The sequence below is a fragment of the Lepisma saccharinum genome, unplaced genomic scaffold, assembly GCF_977018435.1.
Source record: "Lepisma saccharinum unplaced genomic scaffold, izLepSacc3.1 HAP1_SCAFFOLD_378, whole genome shotgun sequence".
NCBI lineage: Eukaryota > Metazoa > Arthropoda > Insecta > Zygentoma > Lepismatidae > Lepisma > Lepisma saccharinum.
In genome coordinates, this window is record NW_028143087.1 from 258,832 (window position 1) to 281,598 (window position 22,767).

Consider the following 22,767-nt stretch of genomic DNA (forward strand, 5'->3'; position numbering starts at 1 on the left):
GACCGATTTTTCTTCTCTTCTGAGCCTGGGTTTCGCAGATAGCCCAGAATATATGCCTCTGGATAACAGATGTTGCCAAACTCATCTCAGACATGGAACTGCACCTCACATTTGAAAATTGTACATGTTCATCTCTAAGGATGCACTGAATTTTTATAATTTCTTGTTTTTTTTAAAAAAAAAAAAGTAATGTGTAATGAAATTTTTCTATTTAATAGAAAGACGGACTGGACTGGACAATAAAATAATTATTCTGCATAAAAGTTCCGTTTGCAATATATTTAACTGTAGGCAATGTCAAATCATAACATTTACTTGTTTCCGAGATGAAATCCTTTATATTGATTGTTGTCTCTTAACTGTTAAGTCAATCAGATTAATGTATGTTGCCCTGAGCTACTGCCGATATGTCTATCAGTCCATCAAAATTTTTCTTCTTGATAATGATAGTTAACATGAATGGACAGTTATAACTGGTCTTTTATATTTATTTGTACGTGACTGACATCAACTTCAGCATTACAATACTCCCCTCTCCCATACATAGTTTCAGATATAACTTTTAGCCCAGGTTATATCACTTGGTTAGATATGATGTTCATATTTTTACCTGCTTGAAACAGACTATCTTATTTTTGATACTAAATCACCTCTGTCTATATAAGCATAAAATCAAAATTTGTTGATTTTATGTATCTTTTATTTCCATTATTCTCAATTTTGTTTCTTTTGTTTCTCTATATATGCTGTTTCTTTACTTTATTTAATTACACTACTTCAGGGTGGCTACTTACCGGGAATTCCTTGTATTCTGGGAATTATGTGTAAATTCTACGCAAATTTTTCTCTGTAGACGTAAAAAATGGCAACTTTTTTTAACTCAAATGAATTCATATACCCCTGAGACGAGTTTTTAACAGTTTTGCTTTTATGTTTATCGAGGAAGAAAAAAGGAAGCTGTGTGGAAAATAAAACAGAATTCTCTCAATCCTTTTACTTTGTTAGTGTCGTTTGTGGAACAGTCTATCTGGCAGATGAAAGATTATTGCAAAATAAGATATCTTGAATTTGATTAGACTAATTTGAGTTTGAAATCCTTATGCAATAAACAATTTTTCATAATTAGTATATTCCGTAACATTTGTGACTTGTGATTGTAGATGTATTTCCAGTCCGAGTTTGTGAAATGGCAAGTGTAAAGTCTGCACCTTAAATTGAATATTTTAAATAGTATATATATATATAATTTTAATTGAATTGAATTAGAATTTTTGGATACATTGGAATCACACAAGCCTTTATATTGTTAATATACCATATTTATGCGTGTATAATGCACATTTGTGTACAATGCGCATCCTGGTTTTTGATGGGGAAATGTGACCAAAAATTATATCTCGAATACAGTGCGCAGGATAATCCATGTTCAAGAAATGGCTTTCTTAGTTGTAGCTCGTAAAGCTGTTGCTATGCCGATCAAAAGTGAATGACGTCATACTTATTCAGTGAGTCACCTGTTGCTATGTGGACCAAGAGGCGAATATCCTCTTGTGTAAACAGTAAGTCACCAACCCAAGGCACCTCCCCCTCTCCCTCCACTGTGTTTAGCATCCCAAAGCTTTCACTCTTTAACCACCTTATTTATTCTGTATTAGTAGAAAGCGAGATCAAAATTGTGTTATGGATTTGCAGTGCTCAGGAAGTTATTTCTCGCCCAACAAATACAGCTGATACACATGTCATGTGATGGGAGGTGCATGCTTGAATCCCAGGCCTCCCCGATGGCGCAGTGGTAGCGTCGTCGCCTTGTAATGAAGGGGTCCCGGGTTCGATTCCCGGTGGAGGCACATAGTGGTTCGGATCCCACTTTAAACTGTAGGTCCAGTCCCGATTAGCCTTACTGTGCATAAAGTGGACTTAAAACAACAAATCAACCAACCAAGCATGCTTGAATCCCGCTCGAACGGCATTGCTTTTCTTCATGTGACAGAACATTACATTACAAAGTGAAAAACATAGGAAATGGCTAAAAACCATTCTGGTTTTCCTCATTTCCTCTACTTTTTCTAAAGGAAAACTTCAAAATATATACTTTTCCATGACTAAGGTAATATTTATAACAAGCACATTCAGGACCTTCAACAGGGTGGCGACAGACCTGGAAAACCTGGAAAACCGGGAAAAGTCAGGGAATTTGAGGTGTCAAAAATAGTCAGGGAAATGTCAGGGAATTTCGTCTTCATTGACTTTTTTTTAAATTTAATTTAAAGATATCGTTATGGAACTCTGCACGGGAACAGAAAATTGTTATAACTCGGGCACTATGGGAGCAATCTACTTCGGATAAGTTTTGTTTTGCAGCTAAAATATCAGCGCGTGCAAACGTGTACAATTCAGAACGCCGGACCGAGGAAGGGGGTTTGGGAGGCGCGACTCCCGAATTTTAATAGAAAAAACAAAAATCTGGTTTGCCCCCTCTTCTCCCACTATTTTGGGGAGAAGGCGCGAAATTTAGTATTCTTTTCAAAGAATGGACATTTCTCAAGAGAATGAAACATATTTCATGTTCTTGGGTGCCATACAAGTTGAATAATAAGCCAAAATGTGATTAATTTTTTTTACGAAAAATATGTAATTTGAATTTTTAGAGGTAAATTGTTATAACTCGGGCACTATGGGAGCAATCTACTTCAGATAAGTTTTGTTTTGCAGCTAAAACATCATAGCATGCAACCGTGTACAATTCAGAACGCCGGATCGAGGAAGGGGGTTTTGGGGGGGGGGGGGCGACACTCGAATTTCAATAGAAAAAAACAAAAATCTGAAGTTTGCCCCCTCTTCTCCCACTATTTTGGGGAGAAGGCGTGAAATTTAGTATTCTTTTCAAAGAATGGACATTTCTCAAGAGAATGAAACATGTTTCATGTTCTTGGGTGCCATACAAGTTGAATAATAAGTCAAAATGTGATTTTTTATTTTTACGAAAAATATGTAACTTGCATTTTTGGAGGAAAATTGTTATAACTCGGGCACTATGGGAGCAATCTACTTCAGATAAGTTTTGTTTTTCAGATAAAACATCATAGCATGCAACCGTGTACAATTCATAACGCCGGATCGAGGAAGGGGGTTTGGGGGGCGCGACCCTTGAATTTCAATAGAAAAAAACAAAAATCTGAAGTTTGCCCCCTCTTATCCCACTATTTTGGGGAGAAGGCGCGAAATTTAGTATTATTTTCAAAGAATGGACATTTCTCAAGAGAATGAAACATGTTTCATGTTCTTGGGTGCCATACAAGTAGAATAATAAGTCAAAATGTGATTTTTTATTTTTACGAAAATTATGTAATTTGAATTTTTAGAGGTAAATTGTTATAACTCGGGCACTATGGGAGCAATCTACTTCAGATAAGTTTTGTTTTTCAGATAGAACATCACAGCATACAACCGTGTACAATTCAGAACGCCTGACCGAGGAAGGGGGTTTGGGGGAGCCCGACCCCCAAATTTCAATGAAAAAAACATAAAAATCTGAAGTTTGCCCCCTCTTCTCCCGCTATTTTGGGGATAAGGTGCAAACCTTAGTATTCTCTTCAAAGAATGGACATGTCCAGAAACATGTTTCATGTTCCTGGGTGCCATACAAGTTGAATAATGAGCCAAAATGTGAAACTCTGTTCGGAAATGTGGCATGGATATGTTGCAGAGAAAGGGGAGGTTGGTCATCAATATGAATTTCCCGGGCTTGCTCCAGACCTGTGTCAGAGTTTCCATCCAAACTTAAGTGTTTGAAGGACCAAAAAGCACATTCATTTCGTAATCAGCACCATGATACCATATGGTATCATCGGGCGAGTACGACCTTACACTGATGATACCATATGGTATCATTGGGGGAGTAAATGTTAAGCCTCTAAATATTACGTGGAAAATGCATTGAATTATAATTTTTTTTCTTGTCCGTATGGGAGTAGTAAGAGGACTTGTCAACAGATGGAGGGGATAAGAGCAGGTGGCGCCATCCGATAGTTGTCAGACGTCGTAGTAAGGCATTTTGTTGGGCAAACTGAAGGAACATGGAAACAAATAGGTTCCATTGATACATACGATTTTTGTCGAATATCGCCACCCGACAAAGTATCTCACTACAACATGCGACAGAAATTGCATGGACTGCAACATCCAACAAAAATCGAATGCATAAACAAGAAGAGCTTTAGACTGCAAATATGCTGCTGGAATGTTATTACTCTTCTGGCTCACTTCACCTTATTTAATGTAGCAGTGCTTACGAAGGTTTTCTATCATCGTCCTGACGTATTACTGGTTTTGCACAAGTTAACATACGTTTACAATGACATTGCACTATTCTTAGATATCAAGAAGAATCCAACCAAACTGGATATATATTGAATACTATCACGAAAAAGTGAAACATAAATCTGCATTGGTGAACGTTATAAAAATTGGCAAGTGCATGCTCCCAACCTCAAATTTACTGCAACACTGTAAATTCCTGTCTGTTTAAACTCATGAGAGATGGTCATTAATCTCTCACTGAGTAAGGTTAATGTCCAATATTATGAAATAAAATACTAATAATAAATACGTAAATATTTGAATATCATATTTACTCGAATCATTCAATCATAAACGCAAATCACTTTCTTCAAGAATTGACTTTTCTCTGCCAGCCCTGCTAAATTTTCACTTGCCATCTACTGATTTATATGAGGGGTGGCCAGAAAGTAATTTCCAATTAGTAGGGACATTGATTTTTCGCAAACGCGAAATCTGTGAAAAATGGTAATTGCTGCGAAGTTATGTTTAGGAATGTGCAGTGATGATGCCTGGACACATTTTTCGCCCGTTCGAAATAATGTGAATTTGGCATAAAATGTGAATTTGTTATAAAATGCGAATTGTTGGCATTTTTAGTGATTTTTTTTAAAGAAATGTCCTAAAACAAAGAAAAATTCCATGAAATCCAACATTCTTGTCTTTTGTAGGCCATGTTTGTGTACGTAGAACATGCAAGGTTTCCAACATTTTACTCAAGAGTAAACTATAGAGTTATACGTACATGGAATAATTCCGACAGCCACATTAAATCATGTATTTCCCACGATTTTTTCAACTTAACAAGTGAAAAAAAGATAATGCCAATTTTTGGTGCCATAATATATCGGTATCTGTCACGTGAGATTGATTGATTTTAATTTTTTGGGTGCGTCGCCACTTATGGTCATTATGCACCCTTCAGTATATACAGGGAAAATTCCATTATCTAAAATCCTTACCTTAAAATTAAAAAAGGGGTATGGAAAATAACTTTCCCGAAATAACTTTGAAGATATCAAACTCTCACGAAGAGGCGTAAGCCATTTGACTTACTTTGAAACAGTAGTTTAAAAACACCATGAAGGTATAATTTCAGATATTTGCCAGAAAATGCGCTAAAATGAAAACGTGAATTTTGGGGAAAATAACACCGTGTAGTAAAAAATAAAAAATAAGAAAATACACCAATTTTTAAAAAAAATAACAAAATATCAAGGTCCCTACCGATTAGGCATAAATAAAACAAGAATATCAGTTGTACTTTATTACATTAGTAACAGTGAGTCCTAACCTAATTTTCGGCATAATCACCACCGTTGTTCTGGCAGTTGTCATAGCATGGCACTAAATTTTGTATGCCCATGTTATATGTGTCTGACAGCAAAGACTGGAACTATTTCTACCGCAGTGTAGCTGTCAAATCCTTGCCCTGCCAGAAACCTCTTCAGTTAAACAAAGAGATGAAAGTCGGTACATTCAAGGCCAGGGCTGTACAGGGAGTTGTCCAAGATCTCTCGCCCGAAGTGATGCAAAGTACCCGTGTGTACTCAGCTGTATGGGGTTGTGCACATTCGATTGGCCTTCCGTGAATTGTCTGCACCATCGTCTGACCTTAATCACTCACGACGTCCGGTCTGCACACCTGACACGATTGCTGGTGGCTCTGTGCCAAATTCTGAGCGTGCAATGTAGGCTACATCGCAGTCGGTGGGAGACTGTATGAGAGCTGCAATCTTTAACCTAGAACTGTCCTAAAACGGCTGCATTGCAACTGTACCAGATGTGTAGCTCTCCGACCACTAGTGCTGCGTATAGGCACCTTTGGAGGAGCTTTTTTCAGGATGCCCCTCGTATATGAACTTTCAGAAGCTTTTATTATTAGAGTGTTCCTGTTTTAATGTGTGGTTAGCTAAATCAGGTACCTATACAATGCAATTCTATAAATTCCTTGCGTTCAATTTCTAATACCTACATACCCTTTTCGTCAGTATTAATGGTATAACTGCATATTGTCAGTTTCACACACTTTATTTTGTTCGATTCAGTTGTTTCACTTATATGCAAGAGTTAAGTTGTTTGCTTTACAGGGAAGAGAGAAGTAGCTTTATGCATTGAAAAATGAGTCCGCACTCATGGTTCTTGCAAGCAGAGGGTTCCAAACCTCAGTGGAAATATCAACATATAATACGGAGAATGTATAGCTAAGGAGACTGATAAATTACAAATTGTATTTCTCAATCAATCACTCTTCACTCTTATCTCATTTAGTCGTAACTTTAAAAATAATCAAGTATTTTATTTTAAACTTACTGCATATGAAAAATTCCGTAATCGTTCCCTAGCTTGTGAATTGTAATAATTTTTCAAATTCACTATTTTGCAGTTTGAATTCAAATCATAGAGAATAGAGAAATTAAGTCAATTTCATAGAAGATAATATTGGTACTTAACAAAACCATACGTGGATCTGTGTGAGTTTATTATTTATATTTGCAAAAAAATCGATTTAGTTAACTTTGTAATTGTCAGGGAAAAAATGTAAATTTTGTCCTGGAAAACCTGGAAAAGTCAGGGAATTTCATTTCTGCTTGTTTGTAGCCACCCTGTTCAAACTAGCAGGTAGCAGCACAAGATTTCTTCCATTAAATAATTTACATGCTTCATATAGGTCATATTATTTGCCTGTAATACATTCATGATGGTTGCGGTAAATGCGGTTTAAAATTACTTACATGAAATTTTGAAAATTTCGTACTTCTACGTTGCACAATATAATGGTTAAATCCTATTAATTTCAAAGATCAACTGTCTTCATTCACAAAAGGGTACGGCGTTTGAAGCGGAGATGGTACCGCGTCACTGCATTGTTTCCGGGCAGCGGTAGTTGTGATTTCTCCCATTCAGCGGCGCTGGCGTGCGGTAGTAATTGTAATCATTGTTCTTTTTCCTTATCTTTTCTTTCATCCGAAGTACCATAAACATCCGAACGTTCCATTTTGTGATGAGCCTATTACAACTGCAATGCACATTAGTGTTGCCATCTTGAATGGAATACTGTTGCCATATTCAGAAACTTCAGAATTTAAGCTTTACAACGATATATAACTTGATAGGGTTCTGTAAACATGAAAAATCAATACAAGTGTCACAAAATCATAGAATGACCATGTACGGTTTCATGTTAGCTGTCTGAATTATTCTGTGCATAATACGCACCATAGTTTGTGGAGACAAAAGTTTTGGAAATAAGTGCACATTATACATGAGTAAGTATGGTATTTATTGTGGGGAGGGGGTGGTGAGAGGTAGTAGTACATAACAGTTGGGCTGAAAAGTCCGTAGGCTAACATAGTAAAAAAATTTTTTTTGACAAAATTCGATTTTATTATTCAATATAGTTGCCTTCGAGGGCGATACAACGATTATAGCGGTCATACAATTTTTCGATGCCATTTTTATAGTACGATTTCTCTTTAGCCTCAAAATAGACCTCAGTTTCGGCGATTACCTCTTCATCAGTGCTAAATTTCTTTCCAGCGAGCATTCTTTTAAGGTCTGCAAACAGGAAAAAGTCACTGGGGGCCAGATCTGGAGAATATGGTGGATGGGGAAGCAATTTTATTACGGTTGAATATCGCTAAACATTGCTCCGAATCATCCAAACGTTGTTGCTTTTGATCGATTGTGAGCACGCGCGGCACCCATTTTGCACACAGCTTTCGCATGTTCAAATATTCATGCACAATATGTCCAACACGTTCCTTTGATATTTTTAAAGTCTCAGCTATCTCGATGAACTGCACTTTACGATCATTTAAAATTATTTTGTGGACTTTTTTGATGTTTTCGTCGGTAACAGCCTCTTTGGGGCGTCCACTGCGTGCATCGTCTTCGATGCTCATTTCGCCTCGTTTAAATTTAGCAAACCACTTCTCAACGGTTGATTTTCCTGGTGCAGAGTCCGAATAATGTTTATCAAGCCAAGCCTTGGCTTCAACAGTATTTTTTTCGCCAAAAAGCAATGCTTTATTAACACACGAAATTCTTTTTTATCTTTTTTTTCACAATAACAAAAGCTGCTTCACTCACAATGCTATATCTCACGAACTAATTATCCGGCAGCTGTGAAATTTATACACGTATCTTTTGAAGGTTAGTACTAAGTAAAAATCACATGGATTTAATTCTAGTAACGCCATCTATGAGTCAGCCTACGAACTTTTCAGCCCAACTGTTAAGGTTGAAATAGAGAAAGCATCTGCTTCTACCCTAGAATTTTTTGGAAAGTTCACGTTGAAAACCGGGAATTATTCTTGAATTTTATCATGGTCTTAGAATGGCCACCCTGTACTTCTTTTCTCTTATTTCTCTCTTATCTCTCTAGTTTATTTTATTTATTTTTATTTCTCTCTCTCCCTTTTCTCGTTTCTTTCTGTCAATAATTTTCTTATAGTCCATGGTCCCCTCTTTCTCTAATTCTCTCTCTCTCTCGCTCTTTTTTCATTTATTGGTTCATTCAAATGCCTTCTATTTTATTCTCTTTATTTCGTTGTCTGCCTGTCTGTTTCTCTTGTATTTATTTCTCTCTCTAAAATCTTGTACTTCCTTATTAATTGCTTTTCTCTATGAACCTACATATTTTTATTTTTCTGTCTGTCATTCCGTGCTTCATTTTTTGCTATGACCCGTAGACATGTGGTTCAACATACTTTTATCTCAGTTCAGAAGAACACAACTTTTTGATTACCCCTCCAGCTTAGAGAATTCTCTGCTGTAAGAGAGAACATCATATCTCTGGATTTATTGGTTAGAAATTGACATAATCAGTACAAGAAACTCAAAAAGTTTTAATTTCCATAATAGATATCAGCATGGGAAAAGTTTCCCTTTTTTTTTTTTTTTTTTTTTTTTTTCTGTTTGTTAGTTAATGCTGTGCTTGCCATACTGCATTTCAGCCAGACCAAAAGCATATTGGACCCTTTCCTTTCTTACTTGGACCTTTCCCTCTCGTTCCGTCGAGGTCCAAGTAAGAATTTCAAGCATTCGTATATTCACTCTTCTTCCCCAAGGTTGCTTCTAATGCACTCAACATAAATGTTTTGAGTTTCTCTTATTATGTAAACTTCGAGGCAATAAATGTAAGAGTTTTGAAGATTTCTATTCACTAGTTCTTTCCCGGACACTGTACAGTCACGGACAGTTCTGGTGTTGTTAAAATCCAGAAGTGTCCATGACTGTTAAGTTTATGTCAGTACAAAATATCCAAATTAGTATGTACAAGTTAACTATCGATAATGTGAAACTGAATTCTCTACTACATGTAAAAAAAATGCACACACATTGAATTTGGAAAATGAGCTACAGTTTGTCCCAGGATTCTGTGGAGCAAAGCAGGGCATGCTGCTGAAAACGGCTAGTAGCTGCAGCCATGTTTTCCCCTCCTTTCAAAAAACAAATCCCAAAACCTACTTTTAAATTTTTTGCCCAAAAACCCAGACAAATATAATTTTTTCTAAATAATAGCACTAAAAATCTATTAAAAAATATATTTTTATAATCATAAGAAGAATAGCAAAAAACATAAAATCTGAAAATTATAAAAGATTAATAATACGAATTTTAGAAAAATGAAATTGAGTCTTAAAAATTCATGACGGTTTTGTGTTTAAGTTTCTCAAAAGAGGTTTTGTATTCTAGGGTTAAATCAAAAGATTCCCTTAAACTAATTTGTTTCATGTATTACTGCTACTAGTCAGTTCAGTTCGACAATATTTTATTTTCAAAATTAGTATGTCTAATATTAATGATGGATCCTTTGAGCATAAGTAGTTAATTATGAGATGAACTACACATTGAAAATGAAATTTAACCTGAGAATCAAAACCATCCCACAGAGCAAGCACCCAACACTGTACTGGAAAAGGCATACAGCTTCAATGTAGTTTGAAATGTGAAAGAATAATGAAATAAAAGTTGTGAATCTAGCAGTCAAAAATTGAAAATACACTGAGATTGAACCAATTTCTCAACAATACTAATACTGATGATTGAACATTGTAAAAATTTGTGTTTTCAAAATATTTATAAGTGTTAATGTATAAATATTCCGTTGCAACTGTATCATTTCAATTCACCAGAATTTTGCTCTAAGATATTCATAGCTTCAAATATAAAATTCTCAGAGTATTAAAATAGTTGTCACTTAACCATGTTGACTCCATGGTGCATTTTGTAGATTCTTGTAAATTAATAGTCCAGAAAAGAGTCAGTATAGATAGGGACACAAATTTATGTTAGATCAGCAGTATCTAACAGCAGTGAAAAAATGGATCTGTGACAAGTGTTTGAAGGCAATTTCTTAATAGTGCCTAAATCATATCAAATCCATCATTCAGTTCTCAGCAACAACTATTGGGAACCTTAATTGTTAGCCACCAACCCCAGGGACATCAGCAGATAGTTACAAAGTGTGAATGATGTTTCAATTTCAATTTCAATTTTCCTTTATTAAAGGGCGAGGTTCAGCCTGTGGCTGTTCTACCACCTAACCCCGATGGATACATATACATACTAAATACATTCTACCTACTAAATGTTTGTACAATAACAAACAAGGAAGAAAGAGAGAAACATAAAGAAGACACAAAAAGAACAAATACAAAATTGAGAACAAAGGCTCGTCTACACACTAAAAATAATAATAATAATAAAAAGATTGAAAACAAATACACAAGGATACACAAATTAATTGACACAATTGTGCTTGGTGTGATATGGTTAAGAATAATACAAATTAATATTAATGTTATGTGTAAAAAACATATAAATGTTCTTAATATGCGAGAAAGGACAAAATATTGTTAAGGGTTGGCAACATGTAAGGGGAAAAGTAAACAAGCAAAATGAAGATGAAAATACTTATTAGGAAGTTGGTTCAGATATGCGAGCTATTATTCGTGAGTGCTGGAACACAGATATTGTTCATTTAACAATAGAGTTTTTAGTTTGTCTTTGAAGTTGTTGCGATTAGTGAGGGACGTCATGGAAGGAGGAAGTTCATTCCACGCTCTTGCAGCTGAATACGTAAATGATGATTCGAAAAGCACTAGTGTGTGCTTTGGAAGTTCAAGTTTCGATTTTCCCCTTGTTTTGTAATCATGTATTTCCCTTCTGAATTTTAAATTCTGGAATAGGTTTCTAGGTACTTTTGGTTTGTAAAAGATTATGAATAAAACAACACAGATGTAATTTTCGGCGTCTGGTCATGTTCAATATTTTGTTTACGTTTAGGGTTGGGAGGATATGATCGTATTTTCTTATATGGTACACGAAACGGAAACATGAATTTTGGACTTTCTGGATTTTGGTTTTGTTTCGAACAGATAGATTTGGTCCAAAAATTACATCGCAGTAGTCCAGTAAAGGAAAGATAAGTGATTGGATTAGTCTCATTTTAATCTCTGTTTTTAGGCATTCTTTAAAGCTGTACAGCGTAAGCTTTTTTAATTTGTTCTTGTACATGAATATCCCAGTTAAGGTGTTCATCGAAAATGACGCCTAGATTTTTCACATTTGTTGAATAAGGGATTATAACTGTGTCTAGTTTGATGCATATCTCGTTAGGATTTATCAGAGAGAGACTATTTCGGGAACCAATAAGAGAGAAAGTTGATTTTTGTGGGTTTATTTTTAAACCGTTACTTTTACACCAGGTATTTATGTTGGATAAATCATCATTGAGCAAAGCTAAGGCTGCATCTGGCGATTTCGGTGGAAAAGGAATTTGTAGTTGAGTGTCATCTGCGTAAAAATGAACTTTACTGTGATTGATTACGGTAGGTAAGTCGGCTGTAAAAATGGTATAGAGGAGAGGGGCTAGAATGGATCCCTGTGGGACACCAGTTTCCAATGGCAGGGTGCGAGAGAGAGGGGGCGTGGCAGCGATTATGAATACTCTCTGTTGTCTGTTGTTCAGATACGATCTAAACCATCGAAGAGCGGGAAGTGAAAAATTGTAGTATTTTAATTTGCTCAAGAGCAGGTCATGATGGACACTGTCAAAGGCTTTAGTGAGATCCAGTAATACTAACGCTACTGCCATTCTCTTGTCGATTGATCGTAATAAATCGTCAGTTACTTTAAGCAAAGCCGTTGCCGTGCTGTGTGAGGGACGGAAACCGGATTGACATTTCGGAAGCAGATCTAGGTCATTGACGAGTTTGCTTGTTAACAATTTTTTCAGCGGTTTTGGAAAATATAGGTAAGAGACTTATTGGTCGAAGGTCATTCAGAGACGTTATTACTTTTTTCTTTGGTATCGGAACAACACGTGCTGTCTTCCAGCTGGTCGGGTATTGTCCAGTCCGGAATGAGAAATTTACGATGTGCGTCAGAGGACGTAAGATGTGTGGTAATAACAGTTTAATCATTTTTATAGATATTCCATCATTACCAGATGCATTGGATGATATTTCGTTTATAGCTTTCATTGTTTCGGCTTCGTTTATTTCTTGCAGGTGGAAAGTTTGAGTGCTTTCGTTAAAAGTGTTGCCATCAAAGAACTCTCGAGTTTTGTTAACGGCATCTTCTGAGACATTCGCTTTGTTGCATACGCTAGAAAAATGCCGGTTAATTGAATCTACGTTTATCAGGTCGGAAGGTATCTTGTTGTTCATATTTTTACTATATACACCCCACGTTTTTATTTTTTTCCACAACTCTTTGCTGTTGTTGTTTCATCAGAGGTGATGATTAAAATATGCTTTCTTTTCTTGTCGTTGGACCGAGGTGGTGAAGTTTCTCAGTTCTTTGTAATAGTCCCAGTTTGCCTGGGATTTTGTGCGCTTATATTTTATTAGGGCATTGTCACGGAGTTTCATGAGCAGTTTTGTATTTTCGGATATCCACGGAGAGTTTTTTGATTTTATTAATTTAGTTTCAAGGGGCGCATGCTTGTCGAAGAGATTTATTACGTTTTGAGTAACAAAGTGAACTTTATCGTCGATGTTGTCGAAGCTATCAATTTGCATCCATTCAATTGTTGCAGCATCCCTATCGAATATCTCTTTGTCGAGGGTAGAGAAGTTTCGAGATTTGATAAACTGTTCGATTAATTTTGGTTTTTCGATGGCAAGTGTCGCGTTTACTAGACAGTGGTTGGACGTTCCGACGGGAGCGGTTACGTTAAATGAGCGTACAAGATCCTGGTCATTCGTTATTACCACATCGAGGAGTGATTGGGTGGTTGCCGTTATTCTAGTTGGTCTGTTAATGATCTGAACTATGCCGAAAGAGTCGATTATTGATTCTAAATATACTGTTTCTGGTTTATGGGGAGAAAGGAAATCTGCGTTTACGTCACCTAAAATAAGTAATTTGTGAACGAGAGGAAAAACTTCAGAAATCGTGGTTTCTAAGCGCGATAATTTTGTATACGATATATTAGGGGCTTTGTACACACCAATTATTCGCAGAGTTAGATGCTGGAGCTTCACAGTTACGCTAATCATTTCGACTTCGTCGTCATTTTCATTGCAAGAGAGAATGATCTTGACATTTAGGTCTTTACGGTAATACAAGATTAGGCCACCCCCAACCTTTGTTGTTCTATCCTTTTTTATTGCTGCGTAACCCGGTATGGAGAAGGTCGAGGCGAGGGCTTCGCGGAAAGACCAGCTCTCGGTGACCAGGAAGATATCGAAAGCCGACTCGAGCACCGTGGTCGCCAACTCCTCTAATTTTGGTGACGACAAGGACCTGACGTTCGCTTGAGCGAGGGTCAGAAAGGGTGGCCTTGGGGTGCGATGACCGGGAGGGAGGAAACCGTTAATTGCAGACCTATTAGAATTTGAAGCACAATGATGGTAGGTAGTATGATTGAATTCTAATTTAGAGTTTTGTACCCAGTGCCCTGATATAGTTCAGTGCATGCCTGGTCATTTTTGTACGAACCTTTTTTCTGTTGTCAAAATTTTATGTTGACCTATGAATCATGGCCGTGTGGTCTAAGGCACCATGCTTTTGGCTCCGGCTACGGGATGCATGCAGGTTCGTCTCTCCTGGGAGAAGCATAACAACTCTTCTCCTAAGATTTCGGCCTGTGTATGGGACCGGTGGCCATCCACCATCATGAGGAAATTGGGGTGCTACGAATGAGTAGCGTAACCCGGGCATGGAAACCTAGGACGACGACTGGGGGTTTGTCGTGCTGACCACAGGTGACCCCGTAACTAGTTGGATGATGTTCCCACCTCTGATGGGAGTGAGGCCAGCAGTCGGTACTGCCTCTCACGGCCTTTTGCACCACTGGTTATTTATACACTCCGCACAAAAAGATAGGAATATTGTTATATTAGACAATAGGTTTTGATTGATTGGAGTTTTAAGTCTACTTGATGCACAGCAAAGCTAATTGGTACTGAACTTGCAGTTTAAATTGGGATCCGAACCACTATGTGCCTCCACCAAGAATCTATCCTGGGACCCTTTGATTGTGAGGGGACTAAAATTAGGTGATAGGTAGGGGCATGCATATTTCGTTTTTGCCGAAAACATGAAATTTAAAAAAAAAAAAAAAACATTGTAGTGTTAATTTTTCATGTTTTTGAAAGGTGTGAGATGCATTTTGTGACCATGTTTTGTCACGAAATAATGCAAAATGAACTGCAAAAAGCGAAATTAACTCTTAAACACGAAATTTAGGGTTTATTCATGGACGTGACAACTTCTGAGGGTTCTGCAATTCCCAGAAAATTGATTAATTCTGCTGTAAATATTGGAGAATCAAAAATGGACTCCTTTACACAGAAATAAACTTAATACTCGGATAACTACATAAACGGGCTATTAGAAGAGAAATGTTAATTCTGTGGAATAAGTGTAGTTTTTAAATCAAATTTAGGATTATATTCACAATTTTAAAACTAAAATGTATTTTTATATACCACTTTTCATCCAATTTTTCACCGCTATAACACCGATATTTTATTTACCACTTTTGAACCCGAAATTGACTCAGTTTTTATACCGAAATTTTGCTTTTTTATTTACCAAAAATATGTGCCTCTAGTGATAGGTGATAGGCAGGGTGGCATATGTCGGCGAAAACATGAGAATGAGAATGTTCAGCAGACAGATACCATGTGTTGTTGAATTCCAAGATCTTGCCTATCACCTATTGCCTAATATAACAATATTCCAAACTTTTTTTGAGGAGTGTATTATGAACCATGACTAATGTTACAAACTGCCAATGAATATAAATCGATTCTCTGAACTTGTTTCATAGGACTAATTAAACATTGTTTTTTTTGTTTTTTCCAGATGTTGGCTCTGTCGTGTTTGGATATGTTGATAGAATTGGACCCTTACAATACGTGGGTGTCGTTCATATCTTCAAGGGGTTACCTGAAACATTTAATTGAGAGCATACTAGAGGATAATCAGAAACTCATGGTCATGTTGGCTGATGTACCAGAACCTCTTCGGCCTTTGTATGTTTACGAGTCAAAAATGGTGAGTTTATATTTTGTACCAGGGATATGACAGAGTGGTGTGCACTGTATCAGTTATTGACTGATATAGTCAATGTTTAGTAAAATTGCCAATAATATTATTAATCTTCTCTTGAGTGAAGAAGGTTACCTAATGTACAACTGCACAATTTGTATTCCTGTCCAGATATTATTAGAATAATTAAATCAAAAGACTTAGGTGGGCAGGCCACTTGGCACGAATTGGAGAGGAAAGATCAGTTTGCTCGATTCTTGTTGGGAAACCTGATGGTAGGAAACCTTTAGGAACGCCAAGACAAAGGTGGAGGGATATCATTGAGATGGGCCTAAAGGAAATGGGTAAGGATGGAAAAGAGTGGATAGATCTAGGGACCTTTGGGTTTAAGAAGACTACGGAGTTAGTTATATTATTAATCTGGTTTATCTTTGAATAACTTGTAATTTAGCATAAAATCCAGATTTGTGAGTTTACACATGGAGCTTCTCAATCCCCATTGTTTGACACGTTTGTATACCAGAAACAACAACACCTACATTTTTTACAATTAGTGGTCTTATATACTCGACAAGTATTGTAAGCTTATTGCTGCCATATCAGAAATTACAACGTCTTCGCCTTGTAATCAAGGGGTCCCGGGTTCGATACCCGGCGGAGGCACAAGTGGTTCGGATCCCACTTTAAACTGTAGCCTTACTGTGCATAAAGTGGACTTAAAACACCAAATCAAATCAGAAATTACAAGAGCTACAAACAAGATAATGCATTTTAATGGAACTTCTCTGGAAAATTATTTATCACAGCTACGACACAGCAAATACCTGTGGTATTAGTATCAGAAAATATCAGTTGGAAATTACTCAAACACTTCCTAATACTTTCTGGAGTTTGTGTCTCTTGCAAAGTCCACAAAGGGCCTCCCCCATGGCGCAGTGGTAGCGTTTCTGCCTTGTAATCAAGGGGTCCCGGGTTCGATACCTGCTGGAGTCACAAGTGGTTCGGATCCCACTTTAAACTGTAGGTCCAGTCCCGATTAGCCTTACTGTGCATGAAGTGGACTTAAAACAGCAACTCAAACAAACAGCAAAGTCCACAAGAAATGCCACTTCAACAGATGTAAAATGCAGAGCTTTCTGTATTTTAACACAAACCTTTTTATTGTAGATTAAGCGCACACAGATGTACTACATAGAAATTTTCAGTGTAAAATGCAGGCTCGACTAGGACTCAAACCCAGGTGTCTGGCATACCGTGCCATTGCTCTCGGTAGCTCAGTTGTAGAAATGGCATAGTATGCCAGAGACCCGGGTTCGAGTCCTAGTTGAGCCTGCATTTTTCGCTGAAAATTTCTACATAAACCTTTATATGTTTAAAAGAAAAGGAAGGAAAATGATTGTCTTAGGTCACATTCAAATTTTTAAAACCAAAACTGATAGATCACACATTTTCATTCAGCAGCTCTAGTGGCTAGGGAGAGAGAGAAAGAGCACAAAATCTTTAAATGTAATCGTGAAGTCAAATTAAAAACAAAGTGGCACTTGATTCAAGTACTTCAACAACTGTTGTTTATGAATAATTGAAGTTTGCATTTTAATGTCTAAGGTGACAATTGATCATTTACATGGCTGAGCCCAATACCACTTTAAACCGATACTCGGATCTCGTCAGTGACCATAGTGGCAACGTAGTTACCTTGTATTCCAGGGGCCCCAGGTTTGATACCCGGTGGAGGCACATAGGGGTTCGGATCCAACTTTAAACAGTAGGTCCTGCCCCGATTAGTTTCTCTCTGAATAACGTTAAGTTAAAACTCAAAACTCAAACCTATACTTTTCCTAGCTGTCGCCAGTATTGATGCTTGAGAATTGTTACCATTAAATGTTCAAAATATGTAAGTGTTCTGAATGCACAGGCGACAGATTTCTTTGACATGGGTATTGTAAACCTTGTTCGCCGATATGATAAGTGTCTCAACAGAAACGGTGGTTATGTAGAAAAATAGCTTAGAGTTGTCTCTTTCAGTTGTATATAATACAAACTCTCGCAATGTCCTGGTGTTTCTTTTATATCCAAATAGTACTCATAGTACATATTGCAATTTTTCCATGCAATCTACTCCTAATGTGCATGAAATTTCCTGCTTTCTATGATAAGGTTAAGAGTATAAAGTTCTAAACTGTTGCATTTAATGATTTATGATATTGTAAAGATACGTTTTAGGGATGGGCTGATATGAAATTTTAGCCAATGCCTATAAAGTTCCGATTTAAATTTAACAATAGCCATAAACAATTTTCTATCAGTGCAATATAAAATTCCAAATGGTCCTTGAAGAACTTGAATGGATCATTGACCTCCTTAATAAATGTTTTTTTCCAGGTGACTGCAGTGCAAAAGAAGTTGCATATTTAGACATTTACTTTCTTAAAAAGTAAGGCATGGAGATTATCCATAAAAATTATAGCAAAATGTCAGCATTTTGCACTAAATTATAAGATAGTTATAGATATATTGTATGGGTAAAATAATCGGCAATTTTATTGATAAACCGATACACTGATATGCATATATCGGCCAATACCGATAGAGTACCGATTAATCTGTCCCATCCGTAGTTTGGATTCATTATAAGGTTAAAATTATAAATATTTCTAAACTGTTGCATTTAGTGATTTCTGATATTCCAAAGATAAATTTAGTTATCTTAATTGTTGCTTTAGGGTCATTCCATGCCAAATCAACAAAGTCCACAACCCGACCATCTCAGAATTTTCTGAAACTCTACTATTTGGTAGTCTTCATGAAGATATGAAATCCTGAGAAAATGTAGCTTCCTGTGTGGCGTAGTTATGGAGTTTTGGGGGCTTGAAAATACAAAAAATTGTCGATTTTTATTCTGCGCCTGAGATTTTCATGGATAATTGCTCTTACCCTAATTGACGTACAGGGCTGGTTGTAGTCTTGTTTGAAAGGACATGAAAGAAGCTTTCCAATGGTGTATCACATCACTATATTTAGAATAAAATCTTTTCAAGGTCATGTGCTCCCAATTTCTCTACTCTCAACAACATATAAAATATTATCTAACATTATTTTAACAAGACTAACCCCATATGCTAATGAAATTATAGGTGATTATCAATGTGGATTTAAACGTAACAGATCAACTACAGATCAAATTTTTCACATCAGACAGACACTTGAAAAAAAGTGGGAATATAATCAAAATGTCCATCAGCTATTCATTGATTTCAAAAAAGCATATGATTCGGTCAAAAGAGATAAATTATATAATATATTAGTAGAGTTTGGAATACCTAAGAAGCTTGTTAGTATGATAAAAGTATGCACCAGTGAAACCGAAAGTAAAATTCGTGTGGGTATTAATATGTCTGACAAATTTACAATTCATGATGGGTTAAAACAAGGAGATGCATTTCTTGTTTGAAAGGACATGAAAGAAGCTTTCCAATGGTGTATCACATCACTATATTTAGAATAAAATCTTTTCAAGGTCATGTGCTCCCAATTTCTCTACTCTCAACAACATATAAAATATTATCTAACATTATTTTAACAAGACTAACCCCATATGCTAATGAAATTATAGGTGATTATCAATGTGGATTTAAACGTAACAGATCAACTACAGATCAAATTTTTCACATCAGACAGACACTTGAAAAAAAGTGGGAATATAATCAAAATGTCCATCAGCTATTCATTGATTTCAAAGAAGCATATGATTCGGTCAAAAGAGATAAATTATATAATATATTAGTAGAGTTTGGAATACCTAAGAAGCTTGTTAGTATGATAAAAGTATGCACCAGTGAAACCGAAAGTAAAATTCGTGTGGTTATTAATATGTCTGACAAATTTACAATTCATGATGGGTTAAAACAAGGAGATGCATTATCTCCATTGCTCTTTAATTTTGCCTTAGAATATGCTGTTAGGAAGGTAAAAGAAACTAAAGAAGGACTAAAATTAAATGGTGTGACTCAGTTGTTAGCATATGCAGATGATGTAGACTTACTGGGGGATGATGTGAATACAATTAAGAATAATGCTAAAATATTTTTCAAAACTGCTAAAGAGATAGGTTTGGAAGTTAACAAAGAGAAAACTAAATATATGCTTACAGGCCGAAACCAAGTGTTAGGTAATAATCAAAATCTAATTATTGATAACAACTCGTTTGAACCAGTTTCCAAATTCAAATATTTAGGAGTAATATTAACAAATGAAAATTATATTAAAGAGGAAATAAAAAGTAGGCTTAATTCAGGAAATGCATGTTACTTCTCTCTTCATAAACTTTTGTCTTCTCGTTTAATATCTAAGAAACTAAAAGTTAAAATATACAAAACAGTAATTTTGCCTGTAGTATTATATGGGTGTGAAACTTGGTCCCTTACATTGAAAGAGGAACATAAATTGAGAGTATTTGAAAATATGATCGTTAGGAAAATATTTGGCCCTAAAAGGGATGAGGAGACAGGTGAGTGGAGAAGGTTACATAATTTAGAAGTACATAATTTGTATTCATGTCCAGATATTATTAGAATAATTAAATGAAGAAGACTTAGGTGGGCAGGCCATGTGGCACGAATGGGAGAGGAAAGAGGAGTTTACAGGATTCTTGTTGGGAAACCTGATGGTAAGAGACCAGTAGGAAGGCCAAGACGAAGATGGAGGGACAACGTTGAGATGGACCTAAGGGAAATCAGTAGGGATGGAAAAGAGTATATAGATCTTCCTCAAGATAGGGAAAGATGGAAGGCCTGTGTTGCTGCAGCCATGAACCTTCGGGTTTAAGAAGGCTAGAGAGTTAGTTAGTTAGTCAAGGTCATCCACTTTGACTTTGGACCTTGAACTTTTGAAGATGCATATCTGAGATTTCCTTGGAACTGAAATATATTGTTAACACGTTGACGATTATGGGATAATTAAAGAGACTAACTAACTAACTCTCTAGCCTTCTTAAACCCGAAGGTTCATGGCTGCAGCAACACAGGCCTTCCATCTGTCCCTATCTTGAGCAAGATCTATATACTCTTTTCCATCCCTACCGATTTCCTTTAGGTCCATCTCAACGTTGTCCCTCCATCTTCGTCTTGGCCTTCCTACAGGTCTCTTACCATCTGGTTTCCCAACAAGAATCCTGTAAACTCCTCTTTCCTCTCCCATTCGTGCCACATGGCCTGCCCACCTAAGTCTTCTTGATTTAATTATTCTAATAATATCTGGACATGAATATAAATTATGTAGTTCTAAATTATGTAACCTTCTCCACTCACCTGTCTCCTCATCCCTTTTAGGTCCAAATATTTTCCTAAGAATCTTATTTTCAAATACTCTCAATTTATGTTCCTCTTTTAATGTAAGGGACCAAGTTTCACACCCGTATAATACTACAGGCAAAATTACTGTTTTGTATATTTTAACTTTTAGTTTCTTAGATATTAAACGAGTAGACAAAAGTTTATGAAGAGAGAAGTAACATGCATTTCCTGAATTAAGCCTACTTTTTATTTCCTCTTTAATATAATTTTCATTTGTTAATATTACTCCTAAGTATTTGAATTTGGAAACTGGTTCAAACGAGTTGTTATCAATTATTAGATTTTGATTATTACCTAACACTTGGTTTCGGCCTGTAAGCATATATTTAGTTTTCTCTTTGTTAACTTCCAAACCTATCTCTTTAGCAGTTTTGAAAAATATTTTAGCATTATTCTTAATCGTATTTATATCATCCCCCAGTAAGTCTACATCATCTGCATATGCTAACAACTGAGTCACACCATTTAATTTTAGTCCTTCTTTAGTTTCTTTTACCTTCCGAACAGCATATTCTAAGGCAAAATTAAAGAGCAATGGAGATAATGCATCTCCTTGTTTTAACCCATCATGAATTATAAATTTGTCAGACATATTATTACCCACACAAATTTTACTTTCTGTTTCACTGGTGCATATTTTTATCATACTAACAAGCTTCTTAGGTATTCCAAACTCTACTAATATATTATATAATTTATCTCTTTTGACCGAATCATATGCTTTTTTGAAATCAATGAATAGCTGATGGACATTTTGATTATATTCCCACTTTTTTTCAAGTGTCTGTCTGATGTGAAAAATTTGATCTGTAGTTGATCTGTTACGTTTAAATCCACATTGATAATCACCTATAATTTCATTAGCATATGGGGTTAGTCTTGTTAAAAGAATGTTAGACAATATTTTGTATGTTGTTGAGAGTAGAGAAATTCCACGGTAATTATTGCAGTTCATTTTATCACCTTTTTTTAAACACAGGAACAATTATGGATTCTTTCCACTGTTGAGGGATTTCTTCTTTATTCCATATTAAACAAATTAATTTATGAATTTGACATATTAATGAATTTCCACCATATTTAATTAACTCAGCTGGTATTAAATCAATGCCAGGTGCTTTGTTATTCTTAAGCCTTTTAATAGCATCTTTAACTTCAGTCAAGTTAGGTTCTGGAACTAAAGGTTCTGCTGTGTGGACTTCATTTACTTCTGATTTATCTCCTACATGGACATTTAAAAGGTCATTAAAGTAGTTCTTCCATCTATTTAGAATATCGCTTGGGTCAGCTAGAAAATCACCATCTTTATCTGTTATCAAGTTTACTTTAGGTTGCCACCCCTTTCTAAATTTTTTTCAGCCGGTCATTTCTAGTGGGAGTTTGCAACACTGTTGTTATTTACATTTAAGAATAATATGATGATCTACAATAGTGAAAAATGGACAACAATGTTTGTTTCCTGAGAAATAACTTACATGCACCATAGTTCACAGGTTGTTTTTCAGTATTCATTCATTCAGTCCTTGCATGGCAAGCTGGCTTTCGCCCGTTGTTAAAGTGTACGTTC

At 36.0% G+C, this 22,767-nt stretch overlaps 1 protein-coding gene across 1 annotated transcript in view; it reads left to right on the plus strand.

Annotated features, from left to right (window-relative positions):
- The window catches only part of LOC145982729 (nuclear pore complex protein Nup205-like), a gene marked incomplete at its 3' end in the record, with an annotated part of 239,435 nt that overhangs the window by 191,693 nt on the left and 24,975 nt on the right, over positions 1 to 22,767 (plus strand). The window contains exon 26 of the mRNA XM_083116091.1: positions 15,664 to 15,855. Coding sequence (XP_082972217.1) covers positions 15,664 to 15,855 — 192 coding nt within the window. The remainder of the gene's footprint in view (positions 1 to 15,663; positions 15,856 to 22,767) is intronic.